This window comes from Drechmeria coniospora, chromosome 02 (assembly GCF_001625195.1).
Source record: "Drechmeria coniospora strain ARSEF 6962 chromosome 02, whole genome shotgun sequence".
NCBI lineage: Eukaryota > Fungi > Ascomycota > Sordariomycetes > Hypocreales > Ophiocordycipitaceae > Drechmeria > Drechmeria coniospora.
In genome coordinates, this window is record NC_054390.1 from 9349434 (window position 1) to 9376679 (window position 27246).

At 57.8% G+C, this 27246-nt stretch overlaps 11 protein-coding genes across 11 annotated transcripts; 7 read left to right on the forward strand and 4 right to left on the reverse strand.

Annotated features, from left to right (window-relative positions):
• Positions 1-625: 625 nt before the first annotated feature.
• On the reverse strand, positions 626-1102 carry DCS_05691 (uncharacterized protein; the record flags this gene model as incomplete). The annotated part of the gene is made up of 1 exon (XM_040802993.1): positions 626-1102. One exon carries the CDS (start codon positions 1100-1102, stop codon positions 626-628), a length of 477 nt encoding a protein of 158 aa, XP_040658026.1.
• Positions 1103-2299: 1197 nt separating this feature from the next.
• Positions 2300-3753, forward strand: DCS_05692 (uncharacterized protein; the record flags this gene model as incomplete). The annotated part of the gene is made up of 3 exons (XM_040802994.1): positions 2300-2474; positions 2532-2560; positions 2620-3753. The coding sequence occupies 3 exons, from the start codon at positions 2300-2302 to the stop codon at positions 3751-3753; spliced, it is 1338 nt and encodes a 445-aa protein (XP_040658027.1).
• A 696-nt stretch (positions 3754-4449) lies between these two features.
• DCS_05693 (uncharacterized protein) lies at positions 4450-4835 on the reverse strand (the record flags this gene model as incomplete). The annotated part of the gene is made up of 3 exons (XM_040802995.1): positions 4450-4458; positions 4546-4645; positions 4774-4835. 3 exons carry the CDS (start codon positions 4833-4835, stop codon positions 4450-4452), a joined length of 171 nt encoding a protein of 56 aa, XP_040658028.1.
• Positions 4836-5337: 502 nt separating this feature from the next.
• Positions 5338-6574, forward strand: DCS_05694 (putative protein disulfide-isomerase precursor; the record flags this gene model as incomplete). Its single annotated transcript, XM_040802996.1, has 2 exons — positions 5338-5851; positions 5916-6574. 2 exons carry the CDS (start codon positions 5338-5340, stop codon positions 6572-6574), a joined length of 1173 nt encoding a protein of 390 aa, XP_040658029.1.
• Positions 6575-6820: 246 nt separating this feature from the next.
• On the reverse strand, positions 6821-7234 carry DCS_05695 (uncharacterized protein; the record flags this gene model as incomplete). Its single annotated transcript, XM_040802997.1, has 3 exons — positions 6821-6906; positions 6962-7064; positions 7184-7234. The coding sequence occupies 3 exons, from the start codon at positions 7232-7234 to the stop codon at positions 6821-6823; spliced, it is 240 nt and encodes a 79-aa protein (XP_040658030.1).
• A 557-nt stretch (positions 7235-7791) lies between these two features.
• DCS_05696 (RING finger ubiquitin ligase) lies at positions 7792-10479 on the forward strand (the record flags this gene model as incomplete). Its single annotated transcript, XM_040802998.1, has 2 exons — positions 7792-7823; positions 7881-10479. The coding sequence occupies 2 exons, from the start codon at positions 7792-7794 to the stop codon at positions 10477-10479; spliced, it is 2631 nt and encodes an 876-aa protein (XP_040658031.1).
• Positions 10480-10874: 395 nt separating this feature from the next.
• DCS_05697 (C6 zinc finger domain protein) lies at positions 10875-13955 on the reverse strand (the record flags this gene model as incomplete). Its single annotated transcript, XM_040802999.1, has 5 exons — positions 10875-12696; positions 12767-13023; positions 13064-13311; positions 13479-13692; positions 13869-13955. The coding sequence occupies 5 exons, from the start codon at positions 13953-13955 to the stop codon at positions 10875-10877; spliced, it is 2628 nt and encodes an 875-aa protein (XP_040658032.1).
• A 1556-nt stretch (positions 13956-15511) lies between these two features.
• DCS_05698 (rhomboid family membrane protein) lies at positions 15512-16072 on the forward strand (the record flags this gene model as incomplete). The annotated part of the gene is made up of 1 exon (XM_040803000.1): positions 15512-16072. The coding sequence occupies one exon, from the start codon at positions 15512-15514 to the stop codon at positions 16070-16072; it is 561 nt and encodes a 186-aa protein (XP_040658033.1).
• Positions 16073-17836: 1764 nt separating this feature from the next.
• DCS_05699 (rhomboid family membrane protein) lies at positions 17837-19502 on the forward strand (the record flags this gene model as incomplete). Its single annotated transcript, XM_040803001.1, has 3 exons — positions 17837-18410; positions 18465-19399; positions 19458-19502. The coding sequence occupies 3 exons, from the start codon at positions 17837-17839 to the stop codon at positions 19500-19502; spliced, it is 1554 nt and encodes a 517-aa protein (XP_040658034.1).
• A 902-nt stretch (positions 19503-20404) lies between these two features.
• DCS_05700 (DNA polymerase delta catalytic subunit) lies at positions 20405-23849 on the forward strand (the record flags this gene model as incomplete). Its single annotated transcript, XM_040803002.1, has 3 exons — positions 20405-21160; positions 21229-23042; positions 23108-23849. 3 exons carry the CDS (start codon positions 20405-20407, stop codon positions 23847-23849), a joined length of 3312 nt encoding a protein of 1103 aa, XP_040658035.1.
• A 1125-nt stretch (positions 23850-24974) lies between these two features.
• Positions 24975-26750, forward strand: DCS_05701 (GDH NADP-specific glutamate dehydrogenase; the record flags this gene model as incomplete). Its single annotated transcript, XM_040803003.1, has 6 exons — positions 24975-25050; positions 25153-25378; positions 25436-25485; positions 25568-25828; positions 25902-26479; positions 26550-26750. The coding sequence occupies 6 exons, from the start codon at positions 24975-24977 to the stop codon at positions 26748-26750; spliced, it is 1392 nt and encodes a 463-aa protein (XP_040658036.1).
• Positions 26751-27246: the final 496 nt, after the last annotated feature.

Consider the following 27246-nt stretch of genomic DNA (forward strand, 5'->3'; position numbering starts at 1 on the left):
TACTTTTGCATCACATCGCCAAAGATCAAAGCGTAGGTGCACACGTCAGAGCAGATGACGAACGCCCGACACTGCAGCACAGCTGTTGCGTTGCACAGCAGTCGGGAACGGCGAGCAGGATATCACATCACACGACTTGCTCGACTCTCTGGATTCGTCCTCACGAGGCTCTTTGGCACCGTGGAGGCTCGCATGCGGCCCCTATCCACGCCCACAACCGCCACGGAGCGATGCATCGGTGCATGCCGGCAATGAAACAAAGTTGATCTTCGTTGCCGAACCGCTTCTGACTCTAGAGCTGCATGGTTGCATGCAGAAATAAAACCCGCACGGGCATGGATGCACACCATCTATCGATGGTCACCCGATGGTTCCATGAAATGGCCGGAGGAAAAACATGCAGTGAGACCGCACACCGTTGCAGTGCTCGCAAGAAACCCTTCCGCCACTCCCATTAGCCACGTTCCGCACGCAGGTTGAATGCATCGGGGCTCGGCGAGCCGGAACTACCGGGTCTTGACGCCGTACGCCAACGCAGAGATCCATCGCAACTCTCCAGCCATCCGTGGATACCAGTACTACCAACGAGTTGGGCCACGGCTGCCAGCACGATGCGGCATCGTGTCTAGTCCTCCAAAAACTCCTGTATGTCTGCGTCTTCGTTCTCGGCTGCCCGTCGCCTCTCCTCCTCTTCAAGCATGTCCTTGAGAAGCTGTCGTTGCCTCAACCTCGCCTTGCGGCCCCAATCGGCGCCCGTGCCGTCTCCCTCATCGCCAAGCTCGGCCGCCTGAAGCTTTTCCTTGATACCGCGGAACTCGTTGGGTGTGATGTCTGCGTCGGTGCTGGACTTGCCTCTAGATTTGGCATCCTCTTCCTCCATGGTGTTTACGGCATGCTTGCCAGCCCATTTCATGAAGTAGGGACGCAGCAGGAGATAGCCACCCACAATGACCGTTAGCCGGATCCACGACTGCAATGACATGCTGGCGAAAGCGTTCGACATGTTGTTCGAGGCATTGTTTCCATACATGGAAAGGCGCGCCATGAGTTGTTCTAGCAACGATTTGCCGTCCGCATCCTGCGCCTGCGTCTGCTGGTCCATGTTGAGAGCGAACAAGATGGGTGAGCCGGGAAGAGTCGGGAACAACGGCAGCGTTGATTTGACCAAGTTGAGATGCGAGCGCTCACTCGTTGGCGAGAGGAGGACAGTATTATGGATTGGGTATAATAATACGGAGTAATTACTTGGGTAAAATTGTTCGCGTCGAGTGGAGCCCCCAATGCTCCTTGACAGGCGAGGGAAGGGAGGAGTAGTAGGGGCACGCTGTTCCGCACGAGAAAACGTACTACAAGGACGGAGGAGACGAAAATAAATGACATGTACGAGGGATAATTCCGAGGCTAGAACGACGGAAGCTGTGGGGATTACAAGTCAGAAATGAAACAGAAGTATTAATATGCAAGTAGATACTGTACTTGGTGAAACTCGCCCGAGTTGGAGGCAGAGACGCGAAGCATTAGTAATAGGCCGTGCTAGATCGACATTATCCTTTTTCGACAGTAGGGTATAAATACACGGTTACCGTATTCCGTAGCTAGTATTACTGTATTACGTAAGTACAGTACAGTACGCAGTTGGGAGTACGGAGTACAATACGGAGTATTACAGGCTACGGAACTCCGTACTCTGTACTCCATAGATACAGTACTTTCTTACGGAGTACTTATAATATTACTCAATAACTTGAATTAGACACAAGTACGGAGTATATGTAAGGACTTGTGTCTCTGTACATGTACTTACATGTAGCAAGTACAAGTACACCTAACTACAGTACTTGGGCCAGATCAGACTAACGTCTGAGATCGGCACTTCGGACTCTGACACGCGTAATACACATGGCACCAACATTGCGGAATCACAACTTGGCAATTTCACCATTTTGTTTTTGCATACATACACCTACTGTAGTCATGAAGGCGAAGTAGTAAATTTATTGATGCCAACAACGTTTTATTACTTGTTTTGTCAATCCTTCGCTATTCCCTTCTGGATACGTTCAAGGTAGGGACAATGTGCCGTCTGGAGCAGAACGCGACGTCACGTGATAGCATTGCCCCTTGTGCAGACTGCACTAGCAAGGCACTGTGCTGGTGGAGGAGCTCATAAAAATTTCGTAGACAACCAATTCGGCAGCTTCGCAGCTGTATTGCCTCACTTGTATAGCCTTCACCCCCCCCTGCTGCGCCCGTTCTCTTCTTCCGCAATCAGGGTTTTTGTTTCTACTTTTGGCTCAAGATGTCGACCGCTTTCAGATCCGTTGCGCCCTTTCTGCGGACTGCGAGACATGGACTCAGGACTCGCCACGTGAATCCCCTTCAGTCCAGCATCAAGTCGCAGAATGCCTCTGGCCTCCTCAACCTTTACCGCACATATGCTGTCTACGAGCGGACAAAACCCCACGTCAACATTGGTACGCTTCTGCCCTCTGCTTTGGAGTGTTCGATTCGGTGCTCACACCTACGTCTAGGCACAATTGGTCACGTCGATCATGGCAAGGTGGGCGGCGAGATGACCAACTTTTCCATGGCTCGTCCTGGACTAACCCACATGTCCAGACCACTCTCTCGGCTGCCATCACGAAGAGGCAAGCCGAAAAGGGGTTCGCCAACTTCTTGGATTACGGCTCCATCGACAAGGCCCCAGAGGAGCGCAAGCGCGGCATCACCATCTCGACGGCCCACATCGAATACTCGACCGAGAACCGCCACTACTCCCACGTCGACTGCCCGGGCCATGCCGACTACATCAAGAACATGATTACGGGTGCCGCAAACATGGACGGTGCCATCATCGTCGTCGCCGCTTCCGACGGTCAGATGCCCCAGACCCGAGAGCACCTGCTGCTTGCCCGACAGGTCGGAGTTCAGAAGATCGTCGTCTTCGTCAACAAGGTCGACGCCATCGATGACCCAGAAATGCTCGAGCTCGTCGAGATGGAGATGCGCGAGCTCCTCTCCACCTACGGCTTCGAGGGCGACGAGACCCCCGTCATCATGGGCTCTGCCCTGATGGCCCTGAACAACCAGAAGCCCGAGATTGGCCAGCAAAAGATTGATGAGCTGCTCAAGGCCGTCGACGAGTGGATTCCTACCCCCGACCGTGACATGGACAAGCCTTTCCTCATGTCCGTCGAGGATGTCTTCTCCATTGCCGGCCGTGGTACCGTCGTCTCCGGACGTGTTGAGCGAGGTGTCCTGAAGCGCGACGAGGAGGTTGAGCTGGTCGGCAAGGGCAACGAAATCGTCAAGACCAAGGTCACCGACATCGAGACCTTCAAGAAGTCTTGCGAGCAGTCGCAGGCTGGTGACAACTCTGGTCTCCTCATCCGTGGTATCCGCCGCGAGGACGTCCGCCGGGGTATGGTTGTCTGCAAGCCTGGCACCGTCAAGTCGCACACCCAGTTCCTCGCCTCTCTCTACGTCCTCACCAAGGATGAGGGTGGCCGTCACACTGGATTCCACGAACACTACCGACCTCAGCTGTACCTCCGAACCTCCGACGAGTCCGTCGACCTGACCTTCCCCGAGGGCACCGAGGACGCTTCCTCCAAGATGATCATGCCCGGCGACAACGTCGAGATGGTTGTCACCATGCAACACCCCAACGCCGTCGAGACTGGGCAGCGATTCAACATTCGCGAGGGCGGCAGAACCGTCGCCACCGGCTTGATCACTCGCATCTTGAAGTAGACCGTCCGATAATGCAACAACGGACCGAGCGGGCAAATCCATGCGGCCATGAGCGAGTGGGAAACATTCCGACGAACACTGACCGAGGCGGTACGACACAAAAGCGTCAAGTTTCACCTTCCGAGTCGAGAGGCTGGCTCTTGTATTATGTCCCGAGGTGGAATTGGAGGATAACCCCACAGCTTCTTTCCATTTCTCGGCAGTGTAAACTAGGCGGGCACAGGAGGGTAAAGGCCGGAACAGGCGATGTAAAACTACGTTCTCAATGTCAATCTCTACTTGAAGCATGAAATAGTCCTCGGAAATGCACAAGTTAGATTTACGGAAGATCCACGAGCGGTTTCACATCAGCTGGAGCCGTGCGGAATTGCGACTCGGCCGTCGTATTGGAAAATATGTATCGCATGGCCGCAGGTCGATGATTTCCGCTTGCAATTCACACATCTCGGTTTGTACACGGTTTTGGTGGTGGATCGTGGACTCTGGACTGGCTGGTCCAATGTAATTTGGGTTCGTCTAATCTTGGGGGATGTTCGTCAGACACGCAACCTTCCCCCGAATCAAGCAAGCCATTAAACTCCGGTTCCAAGCGGCCGCAGCCCTCCGAGAGATGTTCGCGAGGCCGTCATGACTGCTTGGCAGCATGCATCCATGATCCACAGCTGCCGTCCCCTTTTCTCGTGCGTTTAAAATCGTTTATCGGTACTGCAGAGGGCGTGTGTCAGCCTCCAATATTTTCCTGGCATGTCCGTCGCTCGTGCCAGCGCGTCGGTAAAGCTCGCCGCTGCTTACCTTGTTGAAGCCAATATCCTTGGCCTTCTCACGGAAGCACTGACGGCACAGGTTCAGGTCGTACTTTCGGATGAGACCGGCGGTGTGCTTGCAGACTCGGCTATGAAACCACTCGAATTAGTACTCTTCTTTTATTGTCCATGGTCGTCGGCAATTGTCTTCTCGTTCAGCACCCGTCAATGGTGCCGAGGATCGGATAGGTCGCGTTCGGGATCAGGAGAACCGTACCAGCTGCGGGAGCCCTTGCCGTAGTTTCGCGGGCGCGAATTCCAGACGCTTTCGTGGGACATGATTGCGGTGCTGTTGTCGGTGGCCGAAAACTGCTTGCTGAGGGTGGAGGAGTCGCGAGGGTTGGGGAAATGGGCGGGAAATTTTGTGTGAATTTCTCTGCGACCTTGTCAGGCGATTGGAGGGTTGGCAGCCCCAGCGCACGCCGAACCGCCCCACCGCCTCTCGTCTCACGTGATACAATCGCCACCACGTCTTATCGACACGTGCGGGCTATCATGTCATGATGAACTATCGATAACAGACGCGTTATTGTGGGGACAATGATCCGCAAGCGGATGACGGAAGCTCTAGCTTGCACTTGACTGATCTCATATTAGTTGCAAGCTGGCATTTCCGTCGTATTATAAATGCATCGTCAGTTGCAACTGGTAACCTGCCGGCCCTTTTAAACCAGAAAAGTTGATACAAGTAATCGGCTGCATTAACGGTGTTCTTCCAACTATTTCTTTGTACCAAAAAGGTTTACAGCTTTTGATTCCACAGCTTGTTGCCGTTCCGAAGATGGTCCTGTTGAAAGGGTTCGCACTCTCCGCCGTGGTGGCAGTTGCAGCGGCAAAATCTGCCGTCATCGACCTTCGATCCTCCAATTTCGACGACGTTGTCCTGAAATCTGGCAAGGCCACATTTGTTGAGTTCTATGCTCCCTGGTGCGGTCACTGCAAGAACCTTGCTCCCATCTGGGAGGACCTCGGCGTTGCCTATGAACATGCCAAGAACAAGGTGCAAATCGCCAAGGTGAACGGGGACGAAGATCGCGCCCTCAGCAAGCGATTCGGCATCCAGGGCTTTCCAACTCTCAAGTTCTTTGACGGCAAGTCGGACACACCGCTGGATTACGAGGAGGCTCGGGACCTCCAGAGTCTATCGAATTTTATTCGCAAGCAGGTCGGCATCGAGGGCAAGAAGAAGGTCGAAGTTCCGAGCAACGTTGTCATGCTCAACGAACGGTCGTTTCCCAAGGCTATCGGTGGCGACCAGAACATCTTGGTGGCGTTCACGGCCCCGTGGTGCGGACGTTAGTGCACCTCAATCCTGGAGCCCTGTTATTCGAGCTCGACGGCTGACTCTGATGCACGCAGACTGCAAAACCCTGGCTCCTATCTGGGAGGACATTGCGAATTCTTTTGCCTCCGAAGACAATGTCATGGTCGCCAAGGTTGACGCCGACGCGGCCGACGGCAAGCTCGTTGGGAAGGAGTACGGCATCACCGGGTACCCCACTCTCAAGTACTTTCGCGCCGGTAGCAAGAAGGCAGAACCATACGAGGGTGGTCGTACAGAGGCGGACTTTGTCGAATTCATGAACGGAATTGCCGGTACTCAGCGTATGCCCGGCGGCGAACTCAACAGCCAGGCTGGAACTGTTGCCTCTCTGGACACTCTCGTGAGCAAGATGCTCGGCGACGGGAAGATGACAGACATTACGGCCGAGCTCGAGAAGGAATCGGAGAAGCTCACGAAGGCGGCGCAGAAGAAGTACGCCGAGTACTACGTCCGGGTGGTGAATAAGCTCAGCAAGAGTGAGGCCTTTGCCGAGAAGGAACTGACTCGATTGACGGGCATTCTTTCCAAAGGTGGGATTGCGCCGCTCAAGCGGGATGAGATTCAGCGAAAGTTGAACGTGCTGCGCAAGTTCACCGAGGGTGTTGGCGACAAGGTCACCGAGAGTGTTGGCGAGAAGGTCACCGAGAGTGTTGGCGACCAGGCCACCAAGGAGGAAGCGAAGGATGAGCTGTAAATGCATGTCAATGCAGACGGGCGTGGTGTGGAAGGTTTCGGACAGTCTTTTCAGTCTAATGGCACGTGCATCGCTGGGCAACTTGTGGGCGTGCATTCGAACCGTGTCTTTGCACTGCTGGCAGTCAGAGGTGGTCAGCTGGCCACAGGGTGATGCCACCTCGCCGAAGCAATCTGCGTGCCATGTGTGCTGTACGCGCTCGGCCATCGACGAGTGACCTGCTCCCCTTCGCCGTCTGTCGCCCCCTCATTGCGGCGGCTTGGTAGCGCCACTGTCCGGTCTCTGTTGCAAAGCAGATTCCAGGCCGTCTATCCTCCTCGACATCTCGTCCACTGCCAAACCGGATCAGCAGGGTGTCGCTCTGTTACGACACGTCGTGCCTCTTACTTTTGGCAAATATCTCTGATGAGATGCTGGCGAACTTGTCGGACAATGAGCTGAGCAGCTCCTCGACGGCGGCGTTGACGTCCGCGCTGGAGGATTCGGAGGACTTGGGGCGTGTCAGTTCTCGCATGGGCAGCCAGACGGCGTACACCCCCAAAGGCATCATCGCCGGCCGTTCATGGAGGGATGCGTAGGCAGGAAACGGCATGGAAGGAATGAACGCACAGCGGCCTTGTCGACGGATGCTGTCTCCGCCTCGGACTCCTTGGCTGGCATTGTTTCGCCGATACGGAGACGACGACGGTGACGGCGATGGGTGATGGATGGATGGATTGATGGACAAATAGATATTGCGTTGTAGCAGGCAGGCTGGAATCTGGGGAGATGATGATTGATGATTTGGCTTGGTGGTGATGGTGATGGCAGTGATGGCAGTGATGGCAGTGAGGGTTAGAAATGTCTAGATGCGTAAACGGAAGCGCTTGTAATACAAGTAATTAATACTCCCGCTGCCATTCTAGGCGCACCAGCCCCTCATGCGAGCCCCTAATGCGGACTGCCACCAGCGCTGTACTGCACTGTAAATGTACTGTATCTGCAGTAATATAGGGTTCAGCCAGCTGGCCCAGGTGGGTTGGTAGGCCGATACGTCATTGACCATTAGCCGTTCACCCACTGGCCACCCGCTGGTGCTGGCCAACTGACTCGAAACACCATCCGTAATTCATTCTCCCTCGCCTCCCCGCCCGTTCAACTCAACTTCCACCATCCTATTCCAATATATCGTATTCGTACCTGCATCAAAAGCTGCTCAAATCTCACTACTCCGATCAATGCCCTCGCGTCCTTCGACATCGGACATGACGTCGACGGCACCGCCATAAGACAACTCCGAGATGACAGCTGACTAGACCACCTTCAGGACGCCTTCAGGACGCCTTCTGGACGCCCTCACCCCGGCCCCAGCAGCCGCGGACGACGACGGCATGCCGCAAACGCGGCACCCGGCCGCGGGCTTGCTCTTTGTTCTCTTCGTCATCTGGCTGCTCTTCCCGGAGGGCGAGTACCAGAACCAGACGCTCGCCCTGTCCGACGTTGCCGCCGAGCGCCTCTCGAGGTACCGCGACGCACTCACCGTCCTCAACCACACTCGCTGGGGCGACTTCGCACCGCGCGCGGCCGATGCAAAGGTCGATGCCCCCGTGGCCTACGTCAACCTCACAGGCTTCCGCGAGATCGATGGCTTCGCCTGGGAGGACCTGGAGGCCTTTCGGCAGAAGGCGCTGAGGCTGAGTCGACACGCCGTGCCGCCCATCAACGGCCAGCAGCTGTGGGACACGGCCGAGGGAGCACCCCTGTGGGCCAACGCCTCGGGCACGCTTCACGGAGAGTGGGAGCGTCGACCGGGCTCGGTGCCCCGAACCTTTGGCAGCTACAACCTCAGCCGAAGCGTCCCCGGCATGGACTGGGTGGGCCACAGGGTCGAGTGGGCGCGCAACATCACTGGCAAATCGGGGCGTATGATGATCCGGCTGGAGGGCAACAAGACGGTTACGACGTACGACTCGCTCGCCCATAGCAGCGTTCCGCTGACGGGAGGCAAGATCCGAAACCTCCGAGGCGTCGCCACCATCGAGGACACGACCGGCTCCGGCCTCAACTGGGAGATGCGTCTATGGGGCGTTCACTGGCCGCGCCAGGGCGTCGTCCTCATGGCGACGACGAGCGAGAAGTTTGAAGGCGTCTTTGGGCTGCCGCACCTCGCGCCCAGCGAAGACTTCTTCCGCTCGAGCCAGATGCTGCTCAACGAGACGCTGCATCGCGTCATGAGGAAGAAGCAGAGGAACATTCTCGTCGACCAGAACATGCCGTGGAACTCGGACATGGACAACCCGCTCTACACGACCCATCCCTCGCCTCACTGCGAGTTCGTCCTGTACGCCCAGGTGCACCCGCCCCTCCTCCTGGAGGGTCAGGGGAAGAGCCTGTCGGCCCTGGAGGCGGACCGTGTCATCCGTGCCATCGAGTCGGAGCTGGAGAACCCCCTCGGTGCGCCCATCTCTGCCGTTCCAAGGCTGCAGATGTCGGCCGTCATCCACTCGCCCGACTGCGGCTTCTTCCTCGAGACCAAAGGACCGCCCGACTACCCGCCCGGCGAGGCAAATCACCTGGTTGGCATGAAGTCGGAGGTGCACACGCACCAGGTGAAGACTTGGATGCTCATCTACGCCCTCGTCGTCTTCACCCAGGTCCGCCTCCTCAAGAATCAGATGAAGGAATCGTCGACGCCGTCGACCATGGGCCGAGTCAGCTTCTGGACCGTCAGCGCCATGGTCATCGTCGACGGCATGACCTTTACCGCCGCCGCCACCTGGGTTTCCTCGGCCGCCGCCACCTTCCTCCCGACGCTGGCACTGATGTTCGTCTCCTTTCTGTCCATGACCATTGGCGGAAGTTTCCTGGCCAAGATGTTCGAGGTGCAGATTCCGGAGAGCCGTGTCCATCGTCGTCGTGCATCGAGCAATCACACGAGCGACACCGCGAGCACCACGCCGTCGGCGCCCCCGACGCCCAGCGCGACAGGTCCGATACTCCCCGGTCCCGTAACCACGAGCCGACCGCCTGGACAAGAAACCATCATCATCCCCTCGGATCAAGACATGGACGCCGAGATCGCCTCCGCCGCTTCCGCCGTGCCCCGCCCAAGCGCCGCTGCCATTCCAGCCCAGCCCCAAGCCGAGCTTCCAAGACGGACCCAGACCTTCCAGGCCCTCGTCGGCCGCTTCATCCTCTTCAGCCTCTGCATTTCCTTTCTCTCCATCTCGTCCACGACATGGTACCCGCGCCCGCGGTCCCTTTTCCTCAACGCCTGCACCTTTGCCTACCTCTCCCTCTGGCTGCCGCAAATTTACCGCAACACCCTGCGCAACTGCCGCCGTGCGTTGCGGTGGCAGTTCGTCATAGGCCAATCCCTACTGCGTCTCCTGCCCGTCGCCTACTTTTGGGTGAAGGAGGACAACTTCCTCTACGCCCGCACCGACCGCGGCGTGTTTGTCGTATTCTGCGCCTGGCTTTGGATCCAGGTCTGCCTCCTCGCCGCGCAGGAAATCCTGGGCCCGAGGTTCGGCGTCCCCTCCGGCTGGACCCCCGAGGCCTGGGACTACCATCCCGTCCTCCGCGAAGACAGCGTCGAAGCCGGCGGCCTGCCGATCGGCCTCACCGGCGACGACTCGGGCGCCCGCATGCGCCGCGGCAGCAGCTCCAGCGCCGAGAAGCGCGGCGCCGTCGGCGGCCTCGCGGGAAGCAGTGTGCGTGCCATCGACTGCGCCATATGCAGAGAGGTCCTCGAGGTGTCCGTCATCGGCGCCGGCGACGACGAGGGTAGGGTGGCGACCGTCTTCGCCCGGAGGCTGTACATGGTGACGCCGTGCCGTCACATCTTCCACACAGCATGCCTGGAGGGCTGGATGCGTTTCAGGCTGCAGTGTCCCATATGCAGGGAGGAACTACCGCCCGTTTGACGGCGACGACGTGACCATGAGCCGAGAATGATCGACTCTGCTACGCCTTTCGCCATTTGGCATGTATATACATAGAGGGAGAGAGGGACGGAGAGTTTGATAGATGAGCCAGCAATCCTGAAATTGACCAAAACTCGTAGTGACCGGCGAATACACATGCATTTTTTGTCACCGCACATGAATACATGCGTCATTTCCAACTCTCACCTCCGTTTGTGCGACGGAATGCATATCCTGCCTGCTGTGCATGGTTAGGACCCGTGAACGCCTGGCCTCCATTTGCCGAGCCAGTTTCGAAAACACAGGAACGGGGTGCATGGTGAGGACAATGAGGAGCATGCCAAAACTAGACGCTTGACGGTCGGCCGCATCGGTTGGCGATAAGGAACATGTCTTCACCACGTGATGCGCGTGTTGCGGAATCGATCGTCTGGACATCCGTCATCGACAGCCCTTGTGCCGACGCGAAGATCGGCGAACCGGGCGCGAAGGTCGAAATCGACCGTCTTGATCATGACCCTCTTCTCCTCGGGTATCGGCCTCGTCGGGACGGCGCCTCGCGGGGCCTGCTCGTCATACTCCTCGACCTGCATGATCCAATGACCGATGTTGGCCGCGAGCTCACTGTCCCACATGCCCTCGCGTCTCGCGCTGCTTCTCAAAAGCTGGATGGCTTGCCGGCGCAGGCTGGGGTCGCGACATTTGGTGGCGACAACAAACAGGGGAGGAACAATGCCCAGGTCGGCCGCGAAACTGGGCTTGATATGGGGGGTGGCAAACTTGCCTGCTCGGAGGCCCCCCTTCGTTACGTGGTGTTCGTGGTGGCAATGGCCCGAGCCCGGATTGCAGGCCGTCGCGGCTCTCTTCTCATCGGCGCCAACAACCTCCCAACCTAGGTCCACGATGGCTTTGAAGTGCGGCATGAAGCCGTCAAACTGGACCTCGGTGTCGCAAAACATCATCATGAACAAAATGTTTGTGTTGATCTGGAACATCTTCAAGGCGCAAGTGCCCGACCTCTCGAGATGGCCGATGGCCGGATCGAAGCGTGAGCGAAGGATGGGCTCAAACGCTTCGGACCACGAGTCGAGCTCATCCTTGAAGGCCAAGCCGTATTGCCTCCAGTTTGCCGGCAGCACGTTGCTCGGATTGTTCTTTGCGATTTGCAGGCGTTCGATGAAGCGGAGGAGCTTCTCGCAAAGAATGTCGGACGCTTGCCTCGCCTCCACCAGGGTATCGAATCGATGGGGCACCGTCGGCTGCGGCGTCGAGGCCGACGAGCTGCTCGTCTCCGACGTTGGTGGTTCGGTGGCGGCCCGACTCGGAGAGGTGAGTCGAATGACGTAGGGTTGCGGAAAGTGAAAGGCCATGTCGTACGACTTGGCTTGGATCGCCAGCCGGGTGAAGATGACGACCAAGTCTTCCTCGAGGTGTCCGTCAGGGCTTGGCGATCGATGATGGGGATGGTACGTGTGCAGCTGCTCCAGCAGGCCGAGGCCGGTTTGAATCTGCGTAATGGCTTGTCGGTGGTCACCGATGAAGGAATCGAAGCAGGCGAGCAGAACGCTGGCCATGAGACGAGTCCTGTGGGAGCGCAGGTTGTCTCCCTTGAGCAGCAGCATCTCATTGCAAGCTTCCGAGTACTGCTTCACGGCCACCTGCCAGTGGGCCATGACGGAACCCATCCGGCTCGGCATGCCGGGGGTCGTCGGAGACGCCGGCGGGCTCGACTGCTCCAGCGTCTTGTACAGGGCGCCGAGGGCGACGACGGCATGGCGAATCGCCTTTTCCGAGTGGCACTCCTGCACGACGCGCCGGGCCCAGAAGGTCGAGTTGAAGTATCCCGACAGCTCGGACGCGGTTTGCAGGCGAAAGAGATCAAAATACAAGACATCCGCATGGTGCAGCTGCAACCCGTCGGAGGGTTGGTAGGTGGTTGGCGAGGGCGTCATGCTCGGCGGAGGGACTGCATGGGCGGATGGCGAACGACGACGGGCGCGGCGCGGCGGAAGCACGGTTGCCAGTCGCAGAGCGGCAGCGGGAGCATGGGCCGGCACCGGCAGCGGCTGCGCAGCTCCTGGGGGCTTGGGGGCAATCCGGACATCGGCAAGGAGCCGGTCACCGCGACTAGGGGGCGGATATCCCGAGCACGTCTTGTTGCTCTTGAGACATTGCGAACAAGCCGGGCGTTTCTCGTCGCATTTGATGCGTCTCAGTCTATGCCGCCATGTTAACAGCGCGGCGAGGGACTCGACGACGACGAGGAGCCGGCGAGGAAGGGACTCACTTGCAGTTGGCGCAACCCGTCTTTACTTTGGGGTTGCTCCTTCGACCCCGTTTCGCGCCGACCTGTGCGCTCAAACCTGAGCTCGGCCACGGAGAGGAGGTCGAGGAGGAGGTCGAGGAAGAGCAGACCGACGCCGAAGGTTGCGAGACGGCGAGCGGTGCGTTGGAGGGGCGCGTCGACGACATGGCGCGGTTAGGAGACGGGACGAGGGCACATTCGGTCCGCCAAAAGCCGTCGGCGAGCAGGTAGCAAAGCACCTACGGAGGGCGCGAATCGACCCAGCCGGCTAGAGAAGACGTCGAGAGGCCTACGATTTTCGTGCCAGTCTTGCCAGTCGTGCCAGTCGTGCCAGTCGTGCCAGTCGTGCCAGTCGTGCCAGTCGTGCCAGTCGTGCCAGTCGTGCCAGTCGTGCCGGTCGTGCCGGTCGTGGAGCACATGCGGGGCGTCGCACGACGGCTTCGGGAAGAGGCCAAGATCAGAAGGTGAGGATCGGTTAGGCTGGAGACGAGGATGGAGCGTCAGCGGCCGGAGGGAGAGGATCAGAGCTGCACATGGCGACTACGGTGAGGAGGCGGTCAGGCGTGAGAGGCAAAAGGTGGGAGGTGTGGGCGAGGCGGCGATGTGCGGCAGGCGAAGAAGCGGCAGGGGAAGGAGCGGAAGGGAGGTGAGCGGGAAAAGGTCGTGCAGACGGCATTACGGCCTAGGCAGCTACGGTCGAGGTTGCTCCTTCCAAAGAACATGAGAGACGTGGGCGAGCGGTCAATGAACCGGAGCAGGCAGTGGCCCGGTATGCGGATCGCCCCTTCCGCCCGCTGGAGATTTAGTTGTTGAGGGCGGAAGGTATGACGCGGGTAGAATTCCGTCAGGAAGGTGCCAAAGTCGAGGGCCCAGATCGTCCAGTTCGGCTTCGGACTCGCCACCCTCCGCTGGAGGCGGAGAGGAGGGAAGAGGAGGGAAGAGGAGGGGAGAGGAGGGAAGAGGAGGGAAGAGGAGGGAAGAGGAAGGGAAAGGAATCGAGCAGGCGCGCAGGGGCGAGTTTCAGGCCGGGGCGTCACGTCTAGAAGGGTCGGATGGGTATGAATGAATGCAATAATGAACAAACTTGGGGGGTGCGGACAGCTAAGACATCCGCTAACAAGATTCCGGAATCCGACGCCGTTGTCGATCCTGCTGCGTTCTCGGACACCATGGCGGAAACCGAGGGACGAGGCAAGTGGTGTCGAGAAAAAAAGCATATCGAATACGAGCGGGTACTGACTGCACCAGGATTCTTTGATTATTATCGAGCAGCGAACTCGTGGCGGAGAATTCGTCGCCAACGCCCTGTCGGCTCTCGCTCACTCGTCGCAGATGCACGGCCACGAGTTTGACTCGTCGATGGATTTTTCTCCCATCGGCATCTACTGGCAAGCAAACATGGGCTTCGGGCGCTTTGCCGATAGGTGCGGCGTACTCCGTGCCCAAGCCGAGTATGATGTGCGTGGTTGGGACACATGATGCACCTTGTCCGTGTATGGGGAGTGCGACGGTACCAGCACGCCGAGCCGACGAGGCTTGCGTCAATTCACCGTCATCCCTGTGGGATTGCTCGTCTGTATCAGAATCCGCGCCGACATGCCCCGCGTTGATTGGGCGTGCCGCAGCTGTGTAAACTCTGAGTGTAGACTAGGCACCCGAGGACGACGTGTGCTTGTAGATGTCGGAGCAAGAGTGCCACGACGGTGCAATTGTACGGAATATTGTACGGAGCATGCTCGATAGTTCTTGTTTGTTGCACGTTGACTACTAGTAAGTTCTGTTAGTAGTACCTAGTAATACCTAGTAATACCTAGTAATACCTAGTAATACCTAGTAATACCTAGTAATTAAGTAGGTGGTGTAATAATACTGTACGTCCTGTACTCCGTAGTTGCATGTGCATAGCTGCACTGTAATAAGAGGCAAGTACTGTAGCTGCAGCTGTACGAAGGAGTGCAGGTAATGGTCAGGTACAAGTACGGAGTACAACTGCTCGAGCAACACTCCACTCCGTACATGTACTCCGTGCATGAACTCACCTACTGTCCTTGGTACCTGGTAGCCGTAAGTGTTGTGAATACTAGGCACCTATGGCTAGATGTTCGAGTGCCACCCATTGTGAGGGCTTGGGATATGGCGTATTACTTGCAGAGAGAGCGAGCGGAACTGGGAATTGGACGTGGAAGTGCCCGGGGCGGTGGCGGCGTCGTCGCCCTCTATCCACCGTTGCGGATTGTACTGTATTATACGGAGTACTACCTAGTATAATAGGTACTAACTACTCCGTAACCTAGTACAGTACGTTGTACTCCGTAATCCGTATTATTATTTAATTCTTACTACCGTCCTCAGTACCGTTATTACTATTAATACTAGTACTTTTTATTACTATTAATACTAGTACTTTTTACTACTATTAATACTAGTACTTGCGTGTACTCAAGTATATGCTTGTGGTACGCCGTACTTGTACGGAGTAGGTGTACCTACTTACAGTACCTAAGTATTAAGTATTATCATACCACTACAGTATGTGTTGCTACTTGCCCATCTGCATCTACTTGCCCGCAAAAAAAGTTGGCTCGCCCATGGCCATCTTCCACCACGCTCTCAACCATCCAACCGACGAATCGACGTGGATTACCAGACGATACCACCGACACCACTGACCGACTCGCGCCGCACCGCCGCTCCTGCGTCGGCAAAGAAAAGGATACCGTGGCAGCGATGGCGCAAGAGCAGCCGCAGCCATCTCGGCCTCGCCGAAACGAATTCATCCACAACGCCTCCGTCGCCGGCGCCGTCCTGTCACCTCTCGTCATGCTGCTCCCCCCGCGGAGGATGGACGTTCGCTTCTTCGTCCTCGCCGGCACCTTTTCCCTCTGCACGAACCAGCTCGCCTACGAATACACGGGCCGATCCATGTACGCGCGCGTCAGCGGCCGACTCGGCTCCGTCCTCGACCCCGGCCTTCCCGAGGGCGCCAAGCGGACGCAGCAGCTGCTGAGGGAGCAGCGGGAGCTCGACGCGGCGGAGAAGCGCAAGCGTGCCGGCCCCGAGGAGAAGCCTGCGGGGTTGATCAAGGACATCTGGATGGGCGGCGAAGGCGAGGACTGGTCCAAGAAGCGTGCCGAGGAGCACCGAAAGAGCTTCGACGAGGGCAAGGGCATGAGCGACATCATTCTGGAGCAGATTGCCGACGTCTGGAGCGGCAACTGGAAGGGCGACGCGAAGAAGAATGGCGACGACGACCGATCGAGCGACGCCGCGGGCGAGGCCAAGAAATGACACGGTCTGCGGGCTGGCCCCTTTACGATGCATGACCCTTTTCCGCCTTGCCACTTGATCATGGCAGCATCATCATGGCGGCACGCGGCTGCCCGTGTGCAGCACACGACATGCTACATCTCGTACAATCTGTACAATAGAGTAATACAATAGTTATCGAAGCGCCATGCGGCAGCACGCCAGTGGGGGAAGCAACGACATTCTCTCTCGCACCCATGGCATGGCACGACGACCCCGATGCCGACTTGCGGCGGCTCGTCACTGATGGAAACGGCGCCTGGGTTTGGACCGTGGACTGATGCCAGCGACGGCAGTCGTTGCCGAGCGGGCATTCCAGGCGGGCGGTGCATGGGATGCTTGGGTGCGTGATGCCGCCACAAAGAAAGAAAGAATCCTCGGGACACGACATGGACTCCATCCCACGTTCCGAGCATGTCTTGTCCGACTAACGTTGGGTGTCAAGGAAGGCATCATCATCGAGTGCCATCATCATATCATATCCACCGCTGCCGACCCCACCATCGTCAATCATTTCTCCGAGGTCAAGAAAATTCCTTGTCAAGCGATACGAGTTCTTGGGTGTGTACCGAGTATTGCATGTGCGAGCTCAAGCACTGAATACGAGCACACGTACTTGCTTACGGAGTACAGAAGGTAACGTCGATATCTCGGAGCCTTGGTTGGACGATTGGACGGCGGCAGTGTCCATGCATGACGAGTGCTGTATTACGAGTTGGTGGTAATAATGAGCACCGTATATGTAGTTGCACTGTAAGTACTTGAGTACCGTACAGTACAGTGTATTGTTCTCCGTACCGTACTTGTACTGTAAGTACTTGAGCACAGTACTGTACTGTACCTACTTACTTCGTATTTATGAACTGTACATGCGTTCAAGTACAAAAGTTGCAGGCCCTGCATGTACTTTCCAAATATATTCGACCACTGCGGGGCGGAGCCGAGTGCTTGCTCGCCTGGCGGTGTCCCAAAGTTAGAAGCAAAACCACTGCGCCCCTACAGCTGGAAGCTTGCGCAGCAGTCCTCGGCACCTGTTGCACTGCCCCCGGGGGTCCACCAGCCGGCTACTAGGTACCTACCGAACGGCAAAGGCCCCTGACGCGCAGCTTCGGCCACTGTGGTCCGTCACCAACGACCCAACACAATCCCGCCCTCCCGCTCTCCCTCCTGACTTTGCTTGACCTGCGTATTCCCACACCATCCATCTGCCTTTGCCCGCCTCGACTTGCCCTCAGATTCTTCTTCAATCTTCACCATCCTGTACACGACTCCCGAATAATCTGCTCGCACCGCACAGCGTCGAATACGACAAGCGCTCGTTCTCGTTCGCCGCCCAGTTTGCCTTGCTTTTGTTGCCGCCCTTGTTTGAAACACCACGTCCCTGCCATATTGCTGTACGGCCACCCAGCCAAATCATCGACATCGTTCCGGCACTCGACACGGCGAGGAAATCAATCAATACCCTGCTCCCACGGGCCGCCGCCCACCCGGATGCAATCTCGTTCCGACGCGGCCTACTACTCCTTCTCGTTGGAAGCCCGATAATTTTGACGCCTCGAGCCACCCGTCCACCGGTTTGACGCTCACGCCCGAGCCAACGCCCTTCGTCTGCTGCCGCCGCCGCCGTCGAGCTGAAACACAAGCGGGGGCGACGTCTCCTGCCTTCCCTCACAGCCACGCCCCTTCTCTCCTCCGCTCGGAAACCGTCATCGACTGCATCGCGGCATTTCGCCCTCGACGCCCATCATGGCATCGCACGAGTACTACTCCGGCGGTGGTCAGCCTCACCGTCCTGGCGATTTGCCAGCGCCCTACCCAACCGCCCAGGCCCCCCCGTCGTCTCACCCGACACCGGCGCCGTCGTATCACTCGATGCAGGATTCGCACTACGGCGGGCCTCCGAGGCCGCCGCCCAAGGAGAGCGGTTCGCCCTTTGTTTCCGTCTTCGACGACCACGCATACCCGGCAAACGCGAGACCGTACGATGCCGACAGCGCCAAGAGCACCTCCCAACCCGGCCTCTACCAAGCCAACGAGTACTACGGCCCGCCCGGCGGCGCTCCCTCCTCGTCCGCCGCCCGACCGCACGGCCCCGAGGACATTCCGCTGCAGGATCAAGCCGGCAAGCCGGCGAGCATCGACGACCACATCTACGATGCGCCCCATGGCCGTCGACGGAAGAGCCGGAGCAAGGGCAGAGGCAAGGTCCTGCTCGGCGAGCTCGGCATGTTCGGCTCGGGCAAGAAGCGGATTCCTTGGGTCGTCTACACCCTCACCCTCGTCCAGGCGGCCGTCTTCATCGGTGAAATCATCAAGAATGGTAGGTGCCCTCCAACGCGACGCCAGGTCCGCGACGCTGACCATGGTACCCCAGCCATCCTCACGGGCTCGCCCATCATGATCAAGCCCCAGTTCAACCCCATGATCGGCCCTTCGACGCAGGTCATGATCAACATGGGCGCGCGGTACACGCCTTGCATGCACAACATCGAAGAGATTCAAGGCTCGAAAATCCCCGTCCTCTTCCTCTGCCCCAACGCGACGACGAACACGCAGTTCTGCCCGCTCTCCGAGCTCTGCGGCTTCGGCGGCGTGCCGAACCCGACCTTCAACGACGCCAACCAGACGCCCGAGCCCAACCAGTGGTATCGCTTCATCATTCCCATCTTCATGCACGCCGGCCTCATCCACATCGGCTTCAACATGCTCATGCAGCTCACCATCGGCAAGCAGATGGAGATGGCCATCGGCTCCATTCGATTCTTCCTCGTCTACATGTCTGCCGGCATCTTCGGCTTCGTCATGGGAGGTAACTTTGCCGCGCCCGGCATCGCCTCCACCGGCGCCTCGGGCTCGCTCTTCGGAATCATCGCCCTCACCCTCCTCGACCTTCTCTACTCCTGGAAGGAGCGGAAGAGCCCCGTCAAGGACTTGACCTTTGTCGTGCTTGATATGGTCATCGCCTTCGTCTTGGGCTTGCTGCCGGGCTTGGACAACTTTTCGCACATCGGCGGCTTCCTCATGGGCCTCGGACTCGGCGTCTGCGTTCTCCACTCGCCCAACTCGCTGAGGCGACGGATGGGGAACGAGACCCCGTACTCGGCCGTCCACCCGGATGCCGTCGTCACCTCGCCCGCCTTCTTCAAGAGTCCCATCGGCTTCTTTAAGGGTCGCAAGCCGCTGTGGTGGATCTGGTGGCTCGTCCGTGCCGGCGCCCTGATCCTCGTCATCATCGTCTTCATACTGTTGTTGAACAACTTTTACGTCGTCCGGAACACGTGCAGTTGGTGCAAGTACCTGAGCTGCATCGTACGTCCATCCTCCCTCGTCCTCGCCGTCGGCCGTCGTCGTGCTAACTCGAGCCTAGCCCATCAGCAACTGGTGCGAGCTGGGGACGATCCAGCAGCAGTAGGGGCCACCTGATGCCTACATGCCCGCGGTGGCGTTTATTCACGTCTCAAACCCGACCTCAGGCCACCGGCGGGCCTACTCTACGCGTATTTGCTTTTATTTGATTGGATTGGATTGTGTCGAGTTCGGCTTCTGCACACTGCACAGCGATGGCGCCATGGTCGCTTACATTTTTTTTTGACCCGTCAAGAGACGCAGAATGACCCGACACCTGCCATGATGGTACGTATCTTTGCTTGAAGGAAAACTGGGCTTGTTTGGGTGCATGGACGGGGTGATGAACTGTAACGAGAAGTCTTTACGGAATTATTAGCAAATGGAACGAACGGTCCATGTGGCCGAACCCAACTCGCGCACATATGCTACTGCTGCAACCTTGGCTCTCGTTCCTGCGGTCCGGAGCCGATACCGGGTTTCTGAGAATTGTAGAAAGAGCTTCTCGTTGTACTTGATGGAGCTATACCGATGGCTGGGATGTTCCAAATGCAGGACGAGCAAGTAATACATGTACACCGTACTGTAGATGTTGATGATGCCCAGTCAGGTCATTCTCAGCTTGATCGATATGGTTGAATTGGTGGGGGGGGGGGGAGGAGGAGGGGGGAGCGGGCGGGCCGAGAGTTAGTGCGGTGAGTTCGGAGAAATTACGGAGTCGTTCCAACACCCAAGTCGCCAAATCACGTGTCACGGCTCAGGGCCATTAAAATATATGGATCCGTCACGTCACGCTCGCTGTCTACGCGCGTTTCTTCTGGTGGCCTCATCGTGTGGGCTGCATACAATGCAAGCACCCCTTCGACGACGGATGCTCTTGATTTCTTGTATTCAATTTTGACGTTCTGCATGGCTGTTCGAATCTGATCCACACTTCCGACAGGCATTTTCGATTGCTCATTGCTCGCCATGTCCAGCGCTGTCCTCCCTCAGAAGCGGGTGCTCGCCGAGGCAGGCACTCGCCAGAACATCCCATCCAGCCCGACCTCGGCCAAGAAACGCAGGACCGACGTTTTTTCCTCGTCTCCCGCTCCTCGTTTTGCTGGGTCCCAGAGAGACCCGCGGGCCAAACTCGGGTCGAGCCAACCCAAGAGCGCATTCGAGTCCGAGGTGCTGGAAAAGCTCAGCCAGGACATCTCGGACCTCAAGCGGAACAATACCGAAAAGGACCAGGTATGGGAGCGGCCGGCTGTCGAGTTTGCGCCGGAGCGGGATAGTCTCTGCTTCCAGTCGATTGATGCCGAGGAGGGCACGCTGCACGGTGGCAAAACGACGGTGAAGCTGTTTGGCGTCACCGAACAGGGCTACTCCGTCATGCTTCATGTCACCGACTTCAAGCATTACCTCTACGTTGCGGCCCCCGTCATGTTCAAGGCCCAGGACACGGCTGCCTTCAAGGCGTACCTCGAAACCCAGCTTGCTCAGCATCAGCCGGCGATTCACTCCATCACTATGTGCCCGCGAGAAAGCATATACGGCTTTCAGGGCAACAAGCAAGGCCACTTCCTCAAAATCACCGTCACCGACCCCAAATTCATCCCCAAGGTTCGGTCGACGATTGAAAACGGACAGGCAGACTGGAAGGGCTTGTGGAAGGCGCGCGATAATGGCATCATGACGTACGACAACATCCAGTACGTCCTACGATTCATGGTCGACTGTCATGTAAGCACACCCCGATTCCGATGCCGATCCCGGATACTGGCAGGCAGGCACCCGCTGACGGCAGGTAGATCCAAGGCATGGCATGGGTCGAGGCCCCATCGAGCAGGTACAAGCTCATTCCGGCGCACAGCCGACAGTCCAACTGCCAGATCGAGGCCGAAATCTGCTATCTCGATCTCATAGCCCACAAGCCGGACGGAGAATGGGCCAAGATGGCACCGCTGCGGATCTTGTCGTTTGATATCGAGTGCGCCGGTCGAAAGGGAATCTTTCCCGAGGCCAACCAAGATCCGGTCATCCAGATTGCCAACGTCGTCACACGATACGGAGAGAAGAAACCATTCATTCGAAACGTCTTCTGCCTCGACACCACGAGTCCCATTGTGGCCACCCACATCTTGGAGTTTGAGAAGGAGGACAAGATGCTGAGTGCCTGGCAGCAGTTCCTGCTCAAGGTCGACCCCGACATCATCATCGGCTACAACACGTCCAACTTTGATTTCCCCTACCTTCTCGACAGAGCGAAGCACCTCAAGGTCAACGGTTTCGAGTACTGGACTCGCATCCCTAGCGTCGCGTCCAAGGTGCGGGAGGCCAACTTTTCGAGCAAGCAGATTGGCAACCGCGAGACCAAGGAAACCAACACAAACGGTCGCTTGCAGCTGGACCTGCTGCAGCTGATCCAGCGCGATCATCACCTGCGCAGCTACACCCTGAACTCGGTCTGTGCGAACTTTCTGGGCGAGCAGAAGGAAGACGTGCACCACACGATGATTACGGAGCTCTTCAACGGAACGCCCGAGTCGAGACGTCGGCTAGCGTTGTACTGCCTCAAGGACGCGTACCTGCCGCAGAGGCTGATGGACAAGCTGTCGTGCCTCGAAAACTACACGGAAATGGCGAGGGTCACGGGCGTGCCGTTCAACTTTCTCCTCTCGCGCGGTCAGCAGATCAAATTCATCAGCCAGCTGTTCCGAAAAGCTCTGGAGCAGAAGCTCGTCATCCCCAATCTCAAGTCGCAGGCCTCGGACGAGCAGTACGAGGGTGCGACGGTCATCGAGCCCACCCGCGGCTACTACGACGTGCCCATCGCGACGCTCGATTTCGCCTCCCTCTATCCCAGCATCATCCAAGCGCACAACCTGTGCTACACGACGCTGCTGGACAAGAAGCTCATCGAGCCTTTCGGCCTGAAGAAGGATGAGGACTACATCGTGACGCCGAACGGGGATCTCTTCGTGACGACGAAGCAGAGGAAAGGGCTGCTGGCCCAGATCCTGGAGGAGCTGCTGACGGCGCGAAAGCAGGCCAAGCGCGAGCTGGCGCAGGAGACGGACCCGTTCCGGAAGGCCGTGCTGAACGGTCGCCAGCTGGCTTTGAAGATCAGCGCCAACAGCGTGTACGGGTTGACGGGCGCGACGACGGGCAAGCTTCCTTGCCTGCAGATCGCCAGCAGCACGACGAGCTTCGGACGGCAGATGATTGAGAGGACGAAGCTCGAGGTGGAGCAAAAGTACAACATCGCCAACGGCTACAGCCACGACGCCCAGGTCATCTACGGCGACACCGATTCGGTCATGGTCAAGTTCGGCACCAAGGAGCTCGCGGAAGCGATGAAGCTCGGCGAGGAGGCGGCCCAGTACGTGTCGTCCAAGTTTGTCAAGCCCATCAAGTTGGAGTTTGAAAAGGTGTACTTTCCGTACCTCCTCATCAACAAGAAGCGGTACGCCGGCCTGTACTGGACGAGCACGGAAAAGTACGACAAGATGGACACCAAGGGCATCGAGACGGTACGACGAGATAACTGTCTCATGGTGCAGACCGTCATCGAGAAGGTGCTGAGGATGATCTTGATCGACCGGGATGTGCAAGGCGCCCAAGAGTGAGTACCGCTTCCCTCCGTCGTCGAGACGAAGCCGAGCGAGGTTGGCTAACGGGGTCGAGCAGTTATGTCAAGGAAACGATTGCCGACCTCCTGCAGAACAAGATTGACATGTCCAAGCTGGTCATCACCAAGGCGCTCACCAAGGACGACTACGCGGCCAAGCAGGCGCACGTGGAGCTCGCGCATCGGATGAAGAAGCGCGACGCCGGCTCGGCACCCGGCCTCGGCGACCGCGTGGCCTACGTCATGGTTCGAGGAGCGGCGGGAGCGAAAAACTTTGAAAAGTCCGAGGACCCCATCTACGTGCTGGAGAACAACGTGCCGATCGACACCAAGTACTACCTCGACAACCAGCTGGCGAAGCCTCTGGGCCGCATCTTCGAGCCGATCCTCGGCGAGACCAAAGCACGGCAGCTGCTGACGGGAGACCACACGAGAACGATATCGGTGGCGGCGCCGACGGTGGGCGGGCTGATGAAGTTTGCCAAGAAGACGCAGACCTGCATGGGTTGCAAGAAGCCGCTGACGGGCAAGCACGAGAGCGAGGGCGCCGTGTGCTCCAACTGCGCACCGCGGGTGGGCGAACTGTACAAGCGAACCTTGGACAAGATGTCGGACCTCGAGGTGCGATTCGGACGACTGTGGACGCAGTGCCAGAGGTGCCAGGGAAGCATGCACTGCGAGGTCATCTGCAGCAGCAAGGACTGCCCCATATTCTACATGCGAATGAAGGCGAAGAAGGACCTCGAAGATGCCGGCAAGGAGCTCTCACGATTCGACGCAGACCAGGCTGCGATTTGGTGAAACGAGCAGCGAGGTGACTGGTTTATTTTTTTTTATTCTTCTTGGCCATTCACGACCTGTCATCCACCCACCACTGGCGTTTTTCTTGAAATATTGGGAGGCATGCAAACTGATGTCCGTGTAGGGTTGGTTGGCGATGCGAGAGCGTGGCAGATGTACAGGCTTCGTCACGGCAACGCCGAGTCATGAGCTGCTGGCGCCGGAAGACGATTCCTTTTCCTGCGCGAAACACCGATTCGTGTCTTGTTTATTGCTGGACTGCCTTGCTCTGCATGCGGCTGTGATCTGTGACCGGTTGACGAAGCGATTCGCTGGCAGCTCGATGGACGGTGATGCATGGAACGTACGAACGAAGCGCACGGGATGGAGGACGATGTACGAGTGCAACAATGGCACGAGGATAGCCGAGACGCTGATGGATGTCTCGAGCAAGTTCCATGCCTTATCAACAAGCAGCTTGGTTGGTTGGTCGAGCTGCCTTCAGTTTTGGTGTGTTGGTTTCTGCGTCTGATAAGCAACCTCTTCTGATTAGCTGAATTGCTTGCGGCTACCTATCTCGCACCCCCCACACAAATCGAGGCCAACACCAGCGAACCTTTTCTCCCGAGAGTTCCGATTGTCGGAGCTGCCACCCACCTCCAGCGACCTAGATCGATGATGATGCCTTGTTCTGGTCTCGTCCTCTCCCGCTACAGGCGAGGTAACGTCGCTCATTCTGCGGGCGATGGTTCGTGCAATATGTGCATCGTATGACAAGCCGTGATGGAGGCGAATGGTTGTCCGGGCCTCATCCAACGTTGGCACCCCGCGCACACACCCTCGCACGGGGTTGCCGATGCCAACTATGAGCAAGTCCGAGTACGCCTCCGGCTCGGACTTCGGACCAAGCCTGTATGCTAGATAAAAGTCGGGACTCCTCCCCCTTCTCTGTTGCCACTGCCACTTATCCTCACGGCTACCGTCTGCCGTGATCATAGCCTCTCTGTCGTATCATCGTACTCGTGACAAACCACCATCGCCACCGTCCTCCCCTCTCCAGCTCTCTGCTCCAGGATTCATCACACCTTTGACAGTAGCTCACACGCACGCACTCTTCACTCTCGCGCCACTCTCGCACCCACATCCATGCATCTCCAACTCCAAGTAAACGGCGACATGTCCGACCTCCCCTCCGAGCCCGAGTTCGAGCAGGCATACCAAGGTTGGTCTTTGTTCTCGTCTTCGTTCTCGTCCTGGTCCTCGTCATTGTTCTTCGGAAGACGCCAAATTCATGTAGGAGCTGACATCAATGCAAACTCTCCAGAGCTCGCCAGTACCTTGGAGGAGAGTACGCTCTTCGAGAAGCATCCCGAGTACCGCACCGCCCTCAAGGTCTGCGCCATCCCCGAGCGAGTCATTCAGTTTCGCGTCGTCTGGGAGGACGACCAAGGCTCCTTGCGTGTCAACCGGGCGTATCGCGTTCAGTTCAACTCGGCCCTCGGCCCGTACAAAGGTGGCCTGCGCTTTCATCCCACCGTAAACCTGTCCATGTGCGTTCTGGGTGCCCGATCCTTGGCCTGTGCCATCTTCTTCTGACGGACATGCAGCCTCAAATTCCTCGGGTTCGAGCAAATATTCAAGAATGCCCTCACTGGCTGTACGTTGCCCGGCATGATGGCTCGCTTCCTGTGCCGCGAAATCTTGCCGTCGCATCGGGAGATGCTAACGAAATTCTCCAGTGAACATGGGAGGCGGCAAGGGGGGCTCTGACTTTGACCCCAAGGGCAAGAGTGACAACGAAATCCGACGCTTCTGCCACGCTTTCATGCGCGAGCTCTCGAAACACATCGGCAGCGATACCGACGTGCCCGCTGGCGATATCGGCGTTTCTGGTCGCGAAATCGGGTACATGTTCGGCGCCTACCGCCACGCTCGCAACCGATGGGAAGGCGTCCTGACCGGCAAGGGCCTCGCCTGGGGTGGTAGCCTGATCCGACCTGGTAAGCCGTCCTGTCCGCGTCGATGCCGAAATTCCGACCATGGCTGACGCCAACTGCTCGTTCCTCGCCGCAGAGGCCACCGGGTACGGCGTCGTGTACTACGTTGAGCACATGCTGCAACATGCAGGCCGCGGTGGATTCTCCGGCAAGCGTGTTGCCATCTCAGGCTCCGGCAACGTAGCCCAATACGCGGCCCTCAAGGTCATCGAGCTCGGTGCCACCGTCGTCTCCCTATCCGACTCAAGGGGGGCTCTCGTCGCCATCGACGACGGCGCGCCCTTTACCGCCGAGCATGTCGAGAAGATTGCCGCACTCAAGGTCGACCGTCGCGCCCTCACCGACTTTGACCACGGCGGCCGGTACCGGTACATTGAGGGGGCCCGTCCCTGGACCCACGTCGGCAAGGTCGATGTTGCCCTCCCCTGCGCGACCCAGAACGAGGTGAGCAAGGAGGAGGCCGAGGCGCTGATGGACGCCGGCGTCCTCGTCGTCGCCGAGGGATCCAACATGGGCTGCACGCAGGGTGCAATCGACTTGTTCGAAGCGCAGCGTCGGCAGAAGGGCAAGGAGTCGGTATGGTACGCGCCTGGAAAGGCGGCCAACTGCGGAGGCGTCGCCGTCTCCGGCCTCGAGATGGCTCAGAACAGCCAGGTACGTCCCCTCTCCTCCTTCGCACGCCTCGACACGACGAGAGTGGAGGTGCTCATTCGTCTCGTCACAGCGCCTTAGCTGGACGACCGAGGAGGTCGATGAGAAGCTCAAGGGCATCATGAAGCAGGCCTTCACCGCCGGCGTCGAAACCGCTCAAAGGTATGTCAAGGCCTCCGAGGGCGAGCTGCCCAGCTTGGTCGCCGGCAGCAACATTGCTGGTTTCGTCAAGGTTGCACAGGCAATGCACGACCAGGGAGATTGGTGGGTTTGAGCCTCAGCACCTCACGAGTTGTCGCTATAGGAGGCTGGTTTAGACGCATGGTTTGGGTTTGGGATTGAGTTGCCTTTTGGAAATTGAGCATCATGAGCGGACATGAACGTGTCAATGATGTCGGCGGTATGGTGGTCCTGAGATGATACTGGATGATTCCCTTGTATTCGACTGTCTGGCGATGCTTGCAGGATGGATGGCGATGATCGGTAGCTTTCATCCTTGTGCCACGATGGCGTGAGGGAAATCATCACTCCTCCACCGCTGTATAGCATGGAAGCTGTCAGCGTTTTCCCGATTTCGTATGAGACAATAACCAACCCTCAGTCTGTCGTGGCGAGCCGTTGACGATGCCATGCAAGTACTTGTAATAAATATTGTACTGTAATTACCACAGCCATGCAAGTACTTGTAATAAATCCTGTGTCTGGAATGACGATCGGGTTGTGGTGGGGAGGGGAGCCTAGAAGTGTTGCTGATAAGATAAGCAACCATG